The sequence below is a fragment of the Oncorhynchus kisutch genome, linkage group LG12 (genome assembly GCF_002021735.2).
Source record: "Oncorhynchus kisutch isolate 150728-3 linkage group LG12, Okis_V2, whole genome shotgun sequence".
Lineage (NCBI taxonomy): Eukaryota > Metazoa > Chordata > Actinopteri > Salmoniformes > Salmonidae > Oncorhynchus > Oncorhynchus kisutch.
In genome coordinates, this window is record NC_034185.2 from 30,200,141 (window position 1) to 30,215,691 (window position 15,551).

At 42.7% G+C, this 15,551-nt stretch overlaps 1 protein-coding gene across 1 annotated transcript; it reads left to right on the plus strand.

Annotated features, from left to right (window-relative positions):
* Nucleotides 1-1,088: 1,088 nt before the first annotated feature.
* On the plus strand, nt 1,089-15,120 carry LOC109901388 (ankyrin repeat and SOCS box protein 2-like). Its single transcript, XM_031836678.1, has 7 exons — nt 1,089-1,225; nt 2,862-3,028; nt 3,460-3,615; nt 3,869-4,114; nt 5,268-5,439; nt 14,010-14,565; nt 15,088-15,120. Exons 1-7 carry the CDS (start codon nt 1,089-1,091, stop codon nt 15,118-15,120), a joined length of 1,467 nt encoding a protein of 488 aa, XP_031692538.1.
* Nucleotides 15,121-15,551: the final 431 nt, after the last annotated feature.

Below are 15,551 nucleotides of genomic sequence, written 5' to 3' on the forward strand. Positions count from 1 at the left end.
ACTATCTTCACAATACATACCTGTGTGTTACTATCTTTACAATACATCCCTGTGTGTTACTATCTTTACAATACATACCTGTGTGTTACTATCTTTACAATACATACCTGTGTGTTACTATCTTCACAATACATACCTGTGTGTTACTATCTTTACAATACATACCTGTGTGTTACAATACATACCTGTGTGTTACTATCTTTACAATACATGCCTGTGTGTTACTATCTTTACAATACATGCCTGTGTGATATTATCTTTACTATACATGCCTGTGTGATATTATCTTTACTATACATACCTGTGTGTTACTATCTTTACTATACATGCCTCCTGTGGCTTGATTATTCCACCGAGTCGATGATGAGGCTGCTTTAAGATACTTGAGGAGGTTGTTGTTGACCTTCTGTCTTGTCGCGGTGTTCTTGTTCTTTTGTTTTCCTGTTGCCTGGGCCCTAATTCTATCACCAGAAGGTTGGAGAGTCAAGCATCTCCTGTGTCTTCACTGAAGGTTGTGATGCATGTGTGTGTGTGTAAGAGAGGGAGAGAGGAAGTGTGTGTGTGCACGCACGCATATATGTGTGTTAGAGACCATCTACCAGGTGCATAGGATTAGGCTCTTGGCAGCCATTCAAAAATGATCAAATCAGCGTTTCGCTTAATTGCTAATTAACTCAACTAGGCTTACTTTGTGCAGTGCACTTGAGTCCGAGCCGGGTCTTTGTGGGGTTATTAGAGGTTGTGTTGTAAGTCATTGGGATCATGCTAACTAAGGTGGCAGTCCAATTGACTGGCAAGTACATGTCCTTCAAGGTGAAATATTTCAAAGGTATCAATCTACTAACCATGTTGAATAGGTCATGTTTATCTTCTGAGGTGGTTAGCATACAAGATTTGCTGTTGTCCTAGGTTTGAATTAGACATTGACTGTCGGACGTACTAATGGACTGAACCAATGCTAACCCACTCACGGGGTGCCGGCGCTAATACTTTGATATTTGTTGGGTTTCTGTCATTGGTCATTCACTTTGTGAATGCCTATCCCCCCTGAAAGAAGTTTTAATTTGGTTTCATTACGATAAGAAAGAATGAAAGTCGACTATCTACAGAACGTGCCTTCATCAGATGCAACCAGAAGCTACACCTTCACCAGCAATGAGGGGAAGCGCTGTGTGGCATGGAGACGCTATGATGGGTCTATGTATTTCACTGCTGAGCCTGAAGAGTGAGTATGCCTCAACCTTACTATAGTATGTTCCCATATTACAGTATTTTAAGTACACCATAAAGGAGTAATCACCTAACCATGGATCTGTTAAAACTACCTCAACAACATCCGCTGAAAAGACATCCCAAAAATATTTTGGGGAAATATTTAACTTTCATACAATACACAAAACTGCAATACACAAAATTAAAGCTTAACTTCTTGTTAATCTACCCATCGTGTCCGATTTCAAAAAGGCTTTACAGCGAAAGCACACCATATGATTATATTAGGTCCGAGCCAAGTCACAAAAACACTTACAGCCATTTTCCAGCCAAAGAGAGGGGGGGGAAGCAGAAATAGAGATAAAATTAATCACTAACCTTTGATGATCTTCATCAGATGACATCATAGGACTTCATGTTACACAATACATGTATGTTTTGTTTGATAAAGTTCATATTTATATCCAAAAATCTCAGTTTACATTGGTGCGTTATTTCCAGTAATGTTGTGCCTCGAAAACATCCGGCGAATTTGCAGAGAGCCACATCAATTTACAGAAATACTCATCATACACTTTGCTAAAATATACAAGTGTTATGCACAGAATTATAGATATACTTCTCCTTAATGCAACCGCTGTATCAGATTTCAAAAAAGCTTTACGGAAAACAAGCCATACAGATACCCGCCATGTTGTGGAGTCAGTAAAAGTCAGAAATAGCGTTATAAATATTCACTTGCCTTTGATGATCTTCATCAGAATGCACTCCCAGGAATCGCAGTTCCACAACAAATGTTTCTTTTACAGTTCTATTACAGTTCGTAGAAACATGTCAAACGATGTATAGAATCAATCTTTAGGATGTTTTTAACATAAATCTTCAATTATGTTCCAACCGGAGAATTCCTTTGTCTTTAGAAATGCAACGGAACGCAGGTCGCTCTCACGGGCGCACGGTCAGGTCATGGCCTTCTGCCAGACCTCTGGTTGAAACAGCTCTCATTCTCTCCCCCTTCATAGTAGAATCCTGAAACAACGTTCTAAATACGGTTGACATCTAGTGGAAGCCTTAGGAAGTGCAATATGACCACATAGACACTGTATATTCGATAGGCAATGAGTTGAAAAACTACAATCCTCAGATTTCCCACTTCCTGGTTGGATATTTCTCAGGTTTTCATCTGCCATATGAGTTCTGTTATACTCACAGACATCATTCAAACAGTTTTAGAAACTTCAGAGTGTTTTCTATCCAAATCTAACAATATGCATATATTAGCTTCGGGGCCTGAGTAGCAGGCAGTTTACTCTGGGCACGCTTTTCATCCGAACGTGAACGTGCTGCCCCCTGTCCCAAACAGGTTTTAACTGAAAGTTTCATAGCTACCATAGCACTTAACTCCTCTTGAATACCCAGCCCCACATCAGCAAGGGAGTAACAATTGTCAAATCAATGTTGACGGTCAATCGTCTGTGAACTGAAAAAACTGAACTGAACAAAATTAGCCAGATTAGGTACTTGGCTCTTCTATGAGTGTGAAAGTGTTTGTCTGTGTGCAAATGTCTATGTTCTATTCTTTGCATCACTTGTTATTGAATACAACTCAAGTAGAGAACCTGCACTTAATTTTCTCTATTCTCTTTGAGGCTGGTCGACCCGGTCGTCAAAGCCATTAAGGGTGGTGCTGTGGATTCACTGACGGAGATGGTGAAGACTGGGAGAAACCTGACGGAGAGGAATACGTTGGGGTGGCTGCCTCTGCACGAGGCCGCAACCCATGGGAAGAAGGAATGCCTTGATATCTTACTGGAAGGTGAGCCACAACGTTTTGGGATTGTGCCAATCCCCATACCATAACACCCTATTAAATATTAAAACTGTTTTTGGAATTCCTGTTGCATCTGTTATTAGTCCCCTTCAACCAGGCATTGAATGTAAATAAATTTGCACTAGTGTTGAAAGAGACCTTTCAACTCACAATACTTACTGCATTAACTTCAAAACGACTTCTTGCTGAATACCCATGAGGGATAGGCTAGCGATAATGTATGAAGGTTTACTGTGCTAATCAAGTTCCATGCCAGGTTTTTGACTTGACACTGTCTGATTTCACAGTATCTTCTCAATTCTGCAACGTCTAAATGTCTAAATGCCATGTGATTCTTAAACACCCAACATTTTAAACTGTCATTATGATCACACTTTCTCACACAACTACTAATCCTGTCCTGTCATTAAATCCAGCCCACCCTGAGGTGATTAACAGGCGCACAATGAAGGACCAGACTCCTCTCTTCCTAGCTGTGGTGGCTGAACATTTGTCCTGTGTCCAGTGCCTGCTGGAGAAAGGAGCTAACCCCGTCATCGCTGACAAGGACAGGGAAACCCCTCTATATAAAGGTACATACCTATGCATAAAGGACACCCGCATGCCATTCTTTGAGACAATGGTTGCAAGTTTGGGTAATGTGAAGTTATTTTGTCACATAACCAAATCTTACAGTGTCCATATTAAGACAGCATCAATCTAGCTCATTTCGTTTTTTAACATTCAGATTTATAGCCATAGGATGATCGGGCTATATTCAACAAAACATGTGTTCACTGTTTCTCTCCCTCTCTCTAACAATCCATCCATATGTCCCGTTCAAAGCTTGCGAGGGAGAGAATGTTGAGATGGTGGCAATGCTTTTGAGCTTCGGGGCCGGGGTGAACAAGCATTGTATTCAGGGCTGGACCGCCCTCCACGAGGCTGTGATCCGCAACAACATGGAGATATGTGTGCTGCTGATGAGGGCGGGGGCCAAGCTCAGTCCAGTCAACATGTATGGTATCACTCCCCTGTTCGCTGCAGCCCAGACTGGACATGCTGAAGTCCTGAACTTCCTCATCACCAATGGTAACCAGTATGCTGGCTTGGGCATTGATTTGTGCGTTGATTGGCTTAACCTGTTGCGACGAGCAATCCCGTATCCGGGAGCGTAATTATAGCCTCAAGCTCATTACCATAATGCAACGTTAACTATTCATGAAAATCGCTATTGAAATGAAATAAATATATTGGCTCACAAGCTTAGCCTTCTGATGTTTTCAATGAGGAGACTCTCAGTTAGATAGCAAATGTTCAGTTTTTCCAAAAATATTATTTGTGTAGGAGAAATCGCTCCGTTTTGTTCATCACGTTTGGCTAAGAAAAAAAAACGAAAATTCAGTCATTACAACGGCAAACTTTTTTCCAAATTAACTCCATAATATCGACAGAAACATGGCAAACGTTGTTTAGAATCAATCCTCAAGGTGTTTTTCACATATCTATTCGATGATAAATCACTCTTGGCAGTTTGGTTTCTCCTCTGAACAAAATGGAAAAATGCACGCACCTGGAGATTACGCAATAGTTTCGACGGAGGACACCGAGCGGACACCTGGTAAATGTAGTCTCTTATGGTCAATTTTCCAATGATATGCCTACAAATACGTCACAATGCTGCAGACACCTTGGGGAAACGACAGAAAGTGTAGGCTCATTCCTTGTTCATTCTTTGCGCATTCACAGCCATATAAGGAGACATTGGAACACAGCACATTCAAAATCTGGCTCACTTCCTGTATGAAATGTCATCTTGGTTTCGCCTGTAGCATTAGTTCTGTGGCACTCACAGACAATATCTTTGCAGTTTTGTAAACGTCAGAGTGTTTTCTTTCCAAAGCTGTCAATTATATGCATAGTCGAGCAACTTTTCGTGACAAAATATCTTGTTTAAAACGGGAACGTTTTTCATCCAAAAATGAATTACTGCCCCCAGAGGTTCAAGAGGTTAAGTGCAGATAAAAGCTTTTGTCATCAGCTTTATTAGATATGTGATTCCTATCACATTCCAGGTTGAATTTATTATATTTTTCTAAGTGTTTTTTTCTCCCGCAAGACAACGTGATTGTGTTAATTAAACCGAACGGCATGCCACTGAAGTCGTACATCCTAAATGCTAAAGAAAGTTCCTAGTGACATTTGTCTCATGTAAAACATCTGTGTGGGCCCTTTGATGATACAGGTGCAGACGTTAACAGCCAGGCGAACGATGGGGCAACACCGCTCTATGAAGCCTGTAAGAATGGACATGGGGAGATCGTGGAGCTCCTGCTGTCTCAGAAAGCAGATGCCAACAAACCCACCGAAGCTGGACTTCTGCCCATCCATATCGCTGCCCAACGTGGATATGATGAGTAGGTGGAAATATCATACATTCTCATACAATAACTACATTGTTACGACAATATGAATGGATTTGATGACAATGAAATCTTCATTCAAAGATTTTGTGGGAGTAAAGGTATCTATTCTGGTCTCCATTTTCACTTTATGGTGTTATGTGTAACGTCACTAACGTTTGTGAGGAAAGACCACACTTTGAAACATTTACATCTCCTCCCCTCTTGACAATCAATGGCTGTATATATATATCACAGTTTACCCATTATATAACCAGATACTCTAGTGGCCGCTCTAACAATGAAAATAAATGTCTTCAGAAATGGAAGGCAGTCGGGAGGCAAGGTCAAGTGGGAACAACAGGCACTATGGTTTCCACTAGTTACCACAGCAACAAAGTCAAAATGGACTATTTCCTAAAAATGTATGAAAACAAAAACGTGCTTTTTGGTTTTAATTTAAGGTTAGGGTTAGGCATAATGTTTGCAGTGTAGTTAGGGTTAGGTTTAGAAATCACAGAAATTGTAGAATCAGGTCAGGTTTATGACTTTATGACTAGTGACGACCAGGCACAATTCTGATATAAAGTGTTATTTCTCAAAGTTGCCGCGATGTCACGTTTCCTACTTATATCAGTATACTCGTACTTGTAAGCTAATGCACTTCTTAACATAGTAACAACCAAAACATTACAAAACTTATATTCAATCAAATCAAACTTGATTTGTCACATGTGCCCGAATACAAGGTGTAGACCTTACCGTAAAATGCTTACTTACAAGCCGATAACCAACAGTGCAGTTCAAGAAGAGCTAAGAAAATATTTACTAAATAAACAAAAGTAAAAAATAATAAAAAGTAACACAATAACACAACAATAACGAGGCAATATACAGGGGGTACAGCGAGGTAATTTTTACATGAAGGTAGGGGTGAAGTGACTATGCATAAATAATAAACAGCGAGTAGCAGCAGTGTACAAAACAAATGTAATAGTACGGTGGCCATTTGATTAATTGTTCAGCAGTCTTATGGCTTGGGGGTAAGCCAAACGTAGCAAATCAGCCATTACATTTTATGTTAACTAAATTCGACACTCTCATGGACATCTATACAAAAACTTGTTTAATATATGGAGAAAAAAAAACATATCGTACTGGAGAAGACATATTTTGGTTTGAGATATCCCTCTCGCTCACCTCTTCTTCTTTGTATATACTCACCCTATTCTGTTCCTGTTATCGTAATCTTTCGTTGCATTTCGAACTTGCTCCTGTCAAGTCTTCTCTGTTTGTCTCACAACCCCGTGATTGCAATCAGCTGGCTCTTGGCATTCATGCTTTAGAGTTTTATTTTGGTTCGTTTGCTACCGTCAGGCTCTTTATCCTCTCATTTCACGGACCAGCAAGCTACCAGCCTTTTTGACATGTACTCTTCGACTCCAACATGCCTCAACCAGGGTGTATGCAGCTCATTCTCAAGACCGCGCTTCCCCCGAGCACATCTACCTACGAGCACATATACCTACCGACACCTCCACGGCCCTGCTTCAACAAACACAAAAGAGCATCTCCCGGCATCGTGCAAGCCACACTCCTCGGTGGACGAGTGAAACTTTTCTGAAAACAGCATACAAGTCCCGGCAATTCATTTATATATTCATTTTTTATATATTTATTTTTATTTCACCTTTATTTAACCAGTTTGAGAACAAGTTCTCATTTACAACTACGACCTGGCCAAGATAAAGCAAAGCAGTGCGACAAAAACATCAACACAGCGTTACACATAAACAAACATACAATAACAAAATAGAAAAATATATGTACAGCGTGTGCAAATGTAGAAGAGTAGGGAGGAAAGGCAATAAATAGGCCACAAAGGCAAAAATAATTACAATTTAGCATTAACACTGGAGTGATAGATGTGCAGATGATGATGTGCAAGTAGAGATACTGGGGTGCAAAAGAGTAAGGGGATAAGTCACAATATGGGGATGAGATAGTTGGGTGTGCTATTTACAGATAGGCTGTGTACAGGTACAGTGATCGGTGAGCTGCTCTGACAGCTGATGCTTAAAGTTAGAGAGGGAGATATGACTCCAGCTTCAGTGATTTTTGCAATTCGTTCCAGTCAATGACAGCAGAAAACTGGAAGGAAAGGCGGCCAAATTAAGTGTTGGCTTTGGGGATGACCAGTGAAATATACCTGCTGGAACGCGTGCTGCAAGTGGGTGACCAGTGAGCTGAGATAAGACGGGGCTTTACCTAGCAAAGACTTATAGATGACCTGGAGCCAGTGGGTCTGGTGACGAATATGTAGTGAGGGCCAGCCAACGAGAGAATACAGGTCGCAGTGGTGGGTAGCATATGGGGCTTTGGTGACAAAACGGATGGCACTGTGATAGACTACATCCAGTTTGCTGAGTAGAGTATTGGAGGCTATTTTGTAAATGACATCGCCGAAGTCAAGGATCGGTAGGATAGTCAGTTTTACGAGGGTATGTTTGGCAGCATGAGTGAAGGATGCTTTGTTGCGAAATAGGATACCGATTCTAGATTTAATTTTGGATTGGAGATGCTTAATGTGAGTCTGGAAGGAGAGTTTGCAGTCTAACCAGACACCTAGGTATTTGTAGTTGTCCACATATTCTAAGTCAGAACCGTCCAGAGTAGTGATGCTAGGCGGGCGGGGGGGTAAAAATCGGTTGAAAAGCATGCACTTATTTTTACTAGCATTTAAAAGCAGTTGGAGGCCACAGAAGGCGGCGTGCTGTATGGCGTTGAAGCTCGTTTGGGGGTTTGTTAGCACAGTGTTCATAGAAGGGCCAGATGTATACAGAATGAGTAGAGTAGAGCTGGATCAGAGAATCACAAGCAGCAAGAGCGACATCATTGATACGTACAGAGAAAAGAGTCAGCCCGAGAATTGAACCCTGTGGCACCCCATAGAGACTGCAAGAGGTCCGGACAATAGGCCCTCCGATTTGACACACTGAACTCAGTCTGAGAAGTAGTTGGTGAACCAGGCAAGGCAGTCATTTGAGAAGCCAAGGCTATTGAGTGTGGTGATTGACAGAGTCGAAAGCCTTGGCCAGGTCAATGAAGACGGCTGCACAGTACTTTCTTTCATCGATGGCGGTTATGATATCGTTTAGGATTTGAGCGTGGTTGAGGAGTGCCCATGACCAGCTCAGAAACCCGATTGCATAGCGGAGAAGGTACGGTGGGATTCAAAATGGTCGGTGATCAGTTTGTTAACTTTGCTTTCAAAGATTTTAGAAAGGCAGGGCAGGATGGATATAGGTCTATAGCAGTTTGGGTCTAGAGTGTCTCCCCCTTGGAAGAGGGAGATGACCACTGCAGCTTTCCAATCTTTGGGGATCTCAGACGATATACGAAAGGGAGGTTGAATAGGCTAATAATAGGGGTTGCAACAATTTCAGCGGATAATATTAGAAAGAGAGGGTCCAGATTGTCTAGCCCAGCTGATTTGTAGGGATCCAGATTTTGCAGTTCTTTCAGAACATCAGCTGTCTGGATTTGGGTGAAGGAGAAGCGGGGGGGGCTTTGCCAAGTTGCTGCAAGGGGTGCAGAGCTGTTGGCCGGGGTAGGGGTAGCCAGGTGGAAAGCATAGCCAGCCGTAGAAAAATGGTTGTTGAAATGATCAATTATAGTAGATTTATCCTCCTAGTCTGGGAGGAGGTGGTCTTATTCTCCATGGACTTTACAGCGTCTGAAAACGTTTTGGAATTAGTGCTACAGGATGGAAATTTCTGTTTGAAAAAGCTAGCCTTAGCTTTCCTAACTGTCTGAGTATATTGGTTCCTGACTTCCCTGAAAAGTTTCATATCGTGGGGGCTATTCGATGCTAATGCAGAACGCCACAGGATGTTTTTGTGCCTGTCAATGGCAGTCACGTCTGGGGGGAACCAAGGGCCATATCTGTTCTTATTTTTACATTTTTTTGAATGGGGCATGCTTATTTAAGATGGTGAAGAAAGCACTTTTGATGAGCAACCAGGCATCCCCTACTGACGGGATGAGGTCAATATCCTTCCAAGATACCCGGGCCTAGTTGATTTGAAAGGCCTGCTCGCTGAAGTGTTTTAGGGAGCGTTTGACAGTGATGAAGGGTGGTTGTTTGACCGCGGACCCATTACGCATGCAGGCAATGAGGCAGTGATCGCTGAGATCCTGGTTGAAGACAGCAGAAGTGTATTTGAAGGGCAAGTTGGTCAGGATGATATCTATGAGGGTGCCCATGGTTACGGATTTAGGGTTGTATCTAGTAGGCTCCTTGATCATTTGTGTGAGATTGAGGGCATCTATCTTAGATTGTAGGACGGCCGGGGTGTTAAGCATGTCACAGTTTAGGTCACCTAACAGTACGAACTCTGAAGATAAATTGGGGGCGATCAATTCACATATGGTGTCCAGGGCACAGCTTGGGGCTGAAGGGGGTCTATAACAAGTCTCTCAATGGTGAGAGACTTATTTTTGGAAAGGTGGATTTTTAAAAGTAGACACTCAAATGGTTTTGGCACAGACCTGGATAGTATGACAGAACTCTGCAGACTATCTCTGCAGTAGATTGCAACTCCGCCCCCTTTGGCAGTTCTATCTTGTCGGAAAATGTTAAAGTTAGGAATGGAAATGTCAGGATATTTGGTGGCCTTCCTAAGCAAGGATTCAGACACAGCTAAAGCAGTGAATAAAACAAACTTAGGGAGGAGGCTTCTAATGTTAACATGCATGAAACCAAGGGTTTTACGGTTACAGAAGTAAAAAAAATGAGAGCTCCTGGGGAATGGGAGTGATGCTGGGAGCTTCAGGGCCTGGGTTAACCTCTATATCACCAGAGGAACAGAGGAGGAGTAGGATAAGGGTACGGCTAAAGGCTATAAGAACTGGCCGTCTAGTGCGTTTGGAACAGAGAGTAAAAGGAGCAGATTTCTGGTCGCGGAAGAATAGATTCAAGGCATAATGTACAGACAAGGGTATGGTAGGATGTGAGTACAGTTAAGGTAGACCTAGGCATTGAGTGACGATGAGAGAGGTTTTTTCATCTCGGGAAAGCGTGCAGTAATTAATCTCAAAGCAGTCCCTGTTCCACATTCTTTGTGTTAACTCCATAGTTATTGGCATCAAAAACCATACAGTTCAATCACCTTACAGCTGCTAGGCTACACTCTCAGGAAAAAGGGTTCCAAAAAGGTTATTTGACTGTCACTGTGGGTGAACCCTTTGAAAAAAACATTTGGGTTCCATGTAGAGCCCTTTTGGGTTCCACGTAGAAAAAGGATTCTACCTGGAACCAAAAAGGGTTCTCCCACAGGGACAGCAGAAGAACCATTGTATGTTCTGGATGTCACATTGTGCTGTTTAAGGCAAGAATCTCATCGTTCTAAGCATTCTCCCTTCAATTCCGTTTTACCTTCATTCATGTTGTGTCATTGTGGACAGTGGTGTAAAAAGTAACAATAATTCAAATGACTACTTAAGTAGTTTTTGGGGGTACCTGTACTTTACTTTGTTATTAATACTTTTGAAAGCTTTAACTTTTACTCCACTTGTCATGCCCTGACCTTAGAGAGCCTTTTTATTTCTCTATTTGGTTAGGTCAGGGTGTGATTTGGGTGGGCATTCTAGTTTTCTACTTCTTTGTTGGCCGGGTATGGTTCCCAATCAGAGGCAGCTGTCTATCGTTGTCTCTGATTGGGAATCATACTTAGGCAGCCTGTTTTCCAGCCTAGTTTGTGGGATCTTGTCTTTGTATAGTTGCTGTTTAGCGCTACAGAGCTTTACGTTCGTTTCGTGTTTTGAAGTTTTTTGGTGTCATTTGAAAATAAAGTCAAATGTACGCATACCACGCTGCACCTTGGTCTCCTTCCAACGACGGACGTAACATCACTACTTTCCTAAATAAAATAATGTACTTTTTACACCTACATTTTCGCTGACACCCAAAAGTACTAATTCAATTTTGAAAGCTTAGCAGGACAATACAATGGTCCAATTCATGGACTTATCAAGAGATTATCCCAGGTCACCCCTACTGCCTCTGATCTGGCAGACTCACTAAACACAAATGCTTTGTTTGTAAATTATGTCTGAGTGTTGGAGTGTGCCCCTGGCTATCTCTAGATGGAAAAACATACAATAATAATTGTGCCGTCAGGTTTACTTTATATAAGGAATTTGAAATGATTTTTTACTTTTGATACATATGTATATTTTTGCAATTACATTGACTTTTGATACTTAAGTATATTTAAAACCCAAAACTTTTTGGGGACAATTGGGTACATTTTCCACCACCGATTGTGGATAAAAGTGCTGCTGTTGGCACTTTTATTATGCAATTCATTGAATTAAAAAGTATTGTCCAGGGTCACATTTACCACAGTCCAGGTGAGGGCAGGCCACATATATCATTAGCTTGCATCAAATTGTTGCATTATGCTCATTTCAACTAAATACTAAATACTAAACATCCTTATGTAATGGCATGGCGTCCATCCTACCATGATTGTTTTTGCTCTCTCTTGCTATCTTGGCTCTCTCCCTTTTCCCATTTATCTTCCACTAAACTACTTCTCCCTCTCTCTGGTTAGTCGACTATGGCTGCCCCTGTTGACTGGGACGACAACCATATTTCACGTTTCAAGTGTTATTAGTTGTACAGTATGTACGGGATACACATGGTATTCACCATCAAACAAAATTCTTACCTTCAGGTTCCTTCTCGACAATGCAACAATAATAAGAAATAAGAAAAAGTGAATAGGAACATAAAGTAAATGGCTCAGTAGAATAAACATACTGTAATACAGAAAGGCACAATTTATAGTCCAATATTTACATGTGTTTTGGGGAAGGTGGGATTGGGGGGCAAGTGTTTAAATTGTACAGTATTTAACAATCATAAATAGAGTCTTGTAGCAGCAGTTGTGTGTGTGTGTGTGTGTGTGTGTGGCATGAATGTGTGTGTGAGTGCATGTGTGCTAAGGTGCGGAGAATCCGAGCAGGTGGTCAGTCCAGTTCAAGTGTTCAGCAGTCTGATTGCTTGTAGATAGAAACTGTCTCTGAGTCGATTGGGATCAGACGTCATGCTCCAATACCATCTGCCCAACGGTGAGTGAGTAAGCAGCTCGTGACTGGGGTGTGTGGGGTCCTTGACAATGCTGTTGGCCTTCCTCAGGAACCATTTTTAGTAGATGTCCTAGATGGGTGGGAGTACGGTCCCAGTGATGTACTGGGCAGACTTCACCACCCACTGGAGGGACTTGCGGTCGGGGACTGAGCAAATCCCGTACCAGGCCGTGATGCAATCTGTCTGGGAGATCTAAATGGTGCAGTGGTAGTATTTGGAGAGGACCTGTGGTGGCATGTCAAATTTCTTCAGCCTCCTTAGGAAGTGGAGATGCTTTGCACCTTCTTGCCAAGAGTGGTGGTGTTGTTGGTACATCCACCTTCACCATGTTCCCCACTGCCCGACGACACCACCCTCACGAGGGATGACATACCTTGTCGCCTCCACTGCCTGATATTCATTCCACCACCACCAAATCGGCCGCAGCCCAATTCTTCCTCAGTATTTACTTCTAACTACAAGATCTAAGCTCAAGATCACACCATAATCTTTACCACCAAATGCTGTAAGAGGACTGCACTTCCTCTTTTTGCGTCACCTCGATTCCCATCTCAGCTCAGACGTTTACCATTCATATCATCTACCCCTGACCTCCGGACACTCAGAGCATCAGAACTACCATCCATCCATTCAAACCATCAAGCCCTCTGACATGTTCACGTTCTCTGACATCTCGGGAGTCCTGACCCTTCCTCTTTGGGGATTAACTCTGGGCCGAGAAGCAGAGACCACCAGGACTCCCACCCCAACACTGTCTACATCTCTCCCTCCCGATCCTTTAATGACCAAGTAAGCAACAACCTGAACCATAAAGCTCCTTCAACCATCCTTAACCATCAAGCTCCATCGACCAACCTGAACCATCAAGATCCTTCAACAATCCTTCAACTTCAAGTTCCTTCCACCATCCCGATCTATCAAGATCCTTCAACCATCCTGAATCATCAAGCTCCATCAACCATCCTGAACCATCAAGCTCCTTCAACAATCCTGAACGTTCAAGATCCTTCCACCATCCGGTCTATCAAGATCCTTCAACCATGCTGAACCATCAAGCTTCGTCAACCATCCAAAACTGTCATGCTCGTTCAGTCATCCAGAGTCGTCCTCCAATCATGCGACAGCACCTCTCATGACACCTACCAAGAAGCTTTCATTCATTCAAGCTTTCATTTCATTCAACCACCTAAAAATCTTCTGACCTCATTTCGAAGCCTGCATGACGTCATTCCACATTCATACCTTGTAACCTTTTCCTGCATTAAAATATCTCAAACATATGTATGTTGAAGATGTGGTCTGTACCTAAAGTAGTGAACCAAAAGTTATTGTTAGACAAAGCAGAATGTGCTGTAGATCGTCACCTAACCATACTAGGATTCGCTAATCTCCTATCCCGTCAAATATTCCCTATGCTTTTCCTATTCAGGATCGTGTCCAGACTGATCCAAGTCACCAGCAAGTCCAGAGTGCGACGCAGTGGCATCAGTCCCCTCCATCTTGCCGCCGAACACAACAAAGACAACACCCTGGAGGTTCTGATCGAGGCAGACTTCGACGTCAATGCCAAGCTGTCCAGCGACCGCTCTTCCATATACCAGGATCGACGAACCACTGCACTCTATTTTGCAGTCACCAACAGCAACGTTGATGCTGCCGCCATGCTTCTTGAGGCCGGCGCAAACCCCAACCTGGACATCTTCAACCCGCTACTGGTGGCTGTGAAGCAGGGTTGTGTCCAAATGGTGTGCTTACTGGTGGAGCACAGGGCAGACGTCAATGTTAAAATCCCAACTCACCCCACCTCGTTCCCGGCAAGTGTCATGTTCTGTATGAAGTATCTATCTCTGCTCAAGTACCTATTGGACAATGGCTGTGACGCCTTATCCTGTTTCAAGTGTGAGCATGGCACCAAACCACACCCACCGATGAGGAATGTATACAAGGATGACCTGGGTCTCTGCCATGAGGAGCCAGGTGTGCAGGTAGGTGGGATTAGCAGAAAGATGGTTATTTTGTGGTTTGAGAGAAAATATGTTTGGGCAAGAGTTAGAACAGGAAATTATGTGCTAGGTGGTTGGTTGGGGGTGGTCGACATGGGAATGTCAATAGTTTGAATCGAGGCATATTTCGTTTTTTACTGTTTTGTTTTCTAACCCTTACCTTAACCACTTGTTTGCATGCCAAAGTAGAACCTTACCCTAACCACTCACCAGCATGCCTCAACATAACCTGTTCACCTTGCATGTACATTTCTGTCATTTTGAGATTCAGAGAATGAGCGATTCTCAGGCTCTTAGAATTCTGTGTTTGTTGTGAGATCAAGTTGGCCACTCGTTAATTTAAATTTGATGGTAACGGTAACCACTGCGCTGGCCCCCCAAAACCAGAGACTAGGGAGCAGTTTTACCACAGAATTTAAATAACTTAGTTGCCGTTACGTTTGCGGCATCTTGTGGCATTATGCTTCTAAATGCATTATGTATAGCATTACTTGATTCTGTCAGGAGAAGACCCAGATGCAGACAGTTTCGAAGTAACAAGTTTAATACAAAATCATGGGGTCAGGCAAACGACAGATCAAGGGCTGGCAGAGGTCAGTAGTCCAAAAGGTACAGAACAGCAGGCAGGCTCAGGGTCAGGGCAGGCAGAATGGTCAAAAAATGGGAAAGCTAGAAAACAGGACCTAGTGACACAAAGAGGAGCATTGGGAAAAAACGCTGGTTGGGTTGACGAAACAAAACGAACTGGCAACAGACAAACACAGGTATAAATACACTGGGGATAATGAGGAAGATGGGCGACACCTGGAGGGGGTGGAGACAAGCACAAAGACAGGTGAAACAGATCAGGGTGTGACAGATTCCTTTTTCTACTCTACTGTCAGTTCTGTGACATTATCTCCAGTCCCTCAATACGTCATTGGGCAGGACCCATCATAGATGCACTTCTAGACTACGTCGGTAATGTG

Excerpts from the sequence above, each read along its gene's own strand:
- LOC109901388 (XM_031836678.1), top strand. The coding sequence starts at position 1,089 with ATGAAAGTCGACTATCTACAGAACGTGCCTTCATCAGATGCAACCAGA. Across the intron at positions 4,115-5,267 it reads GAACTTCCTCATCACCAATG|GTGCAGACGTTAACAGCCAG; the intron begins GTAACCAGTATG and ends TTGATGATACAG. Across the intron at positions 5,440-14,009 it reads GCCCAACGTGGATATGATGA|GATCGTGTCCAGACTGATCC; the intron begins GTAGGTGGAAAT and ends TTTCCTATTCAG.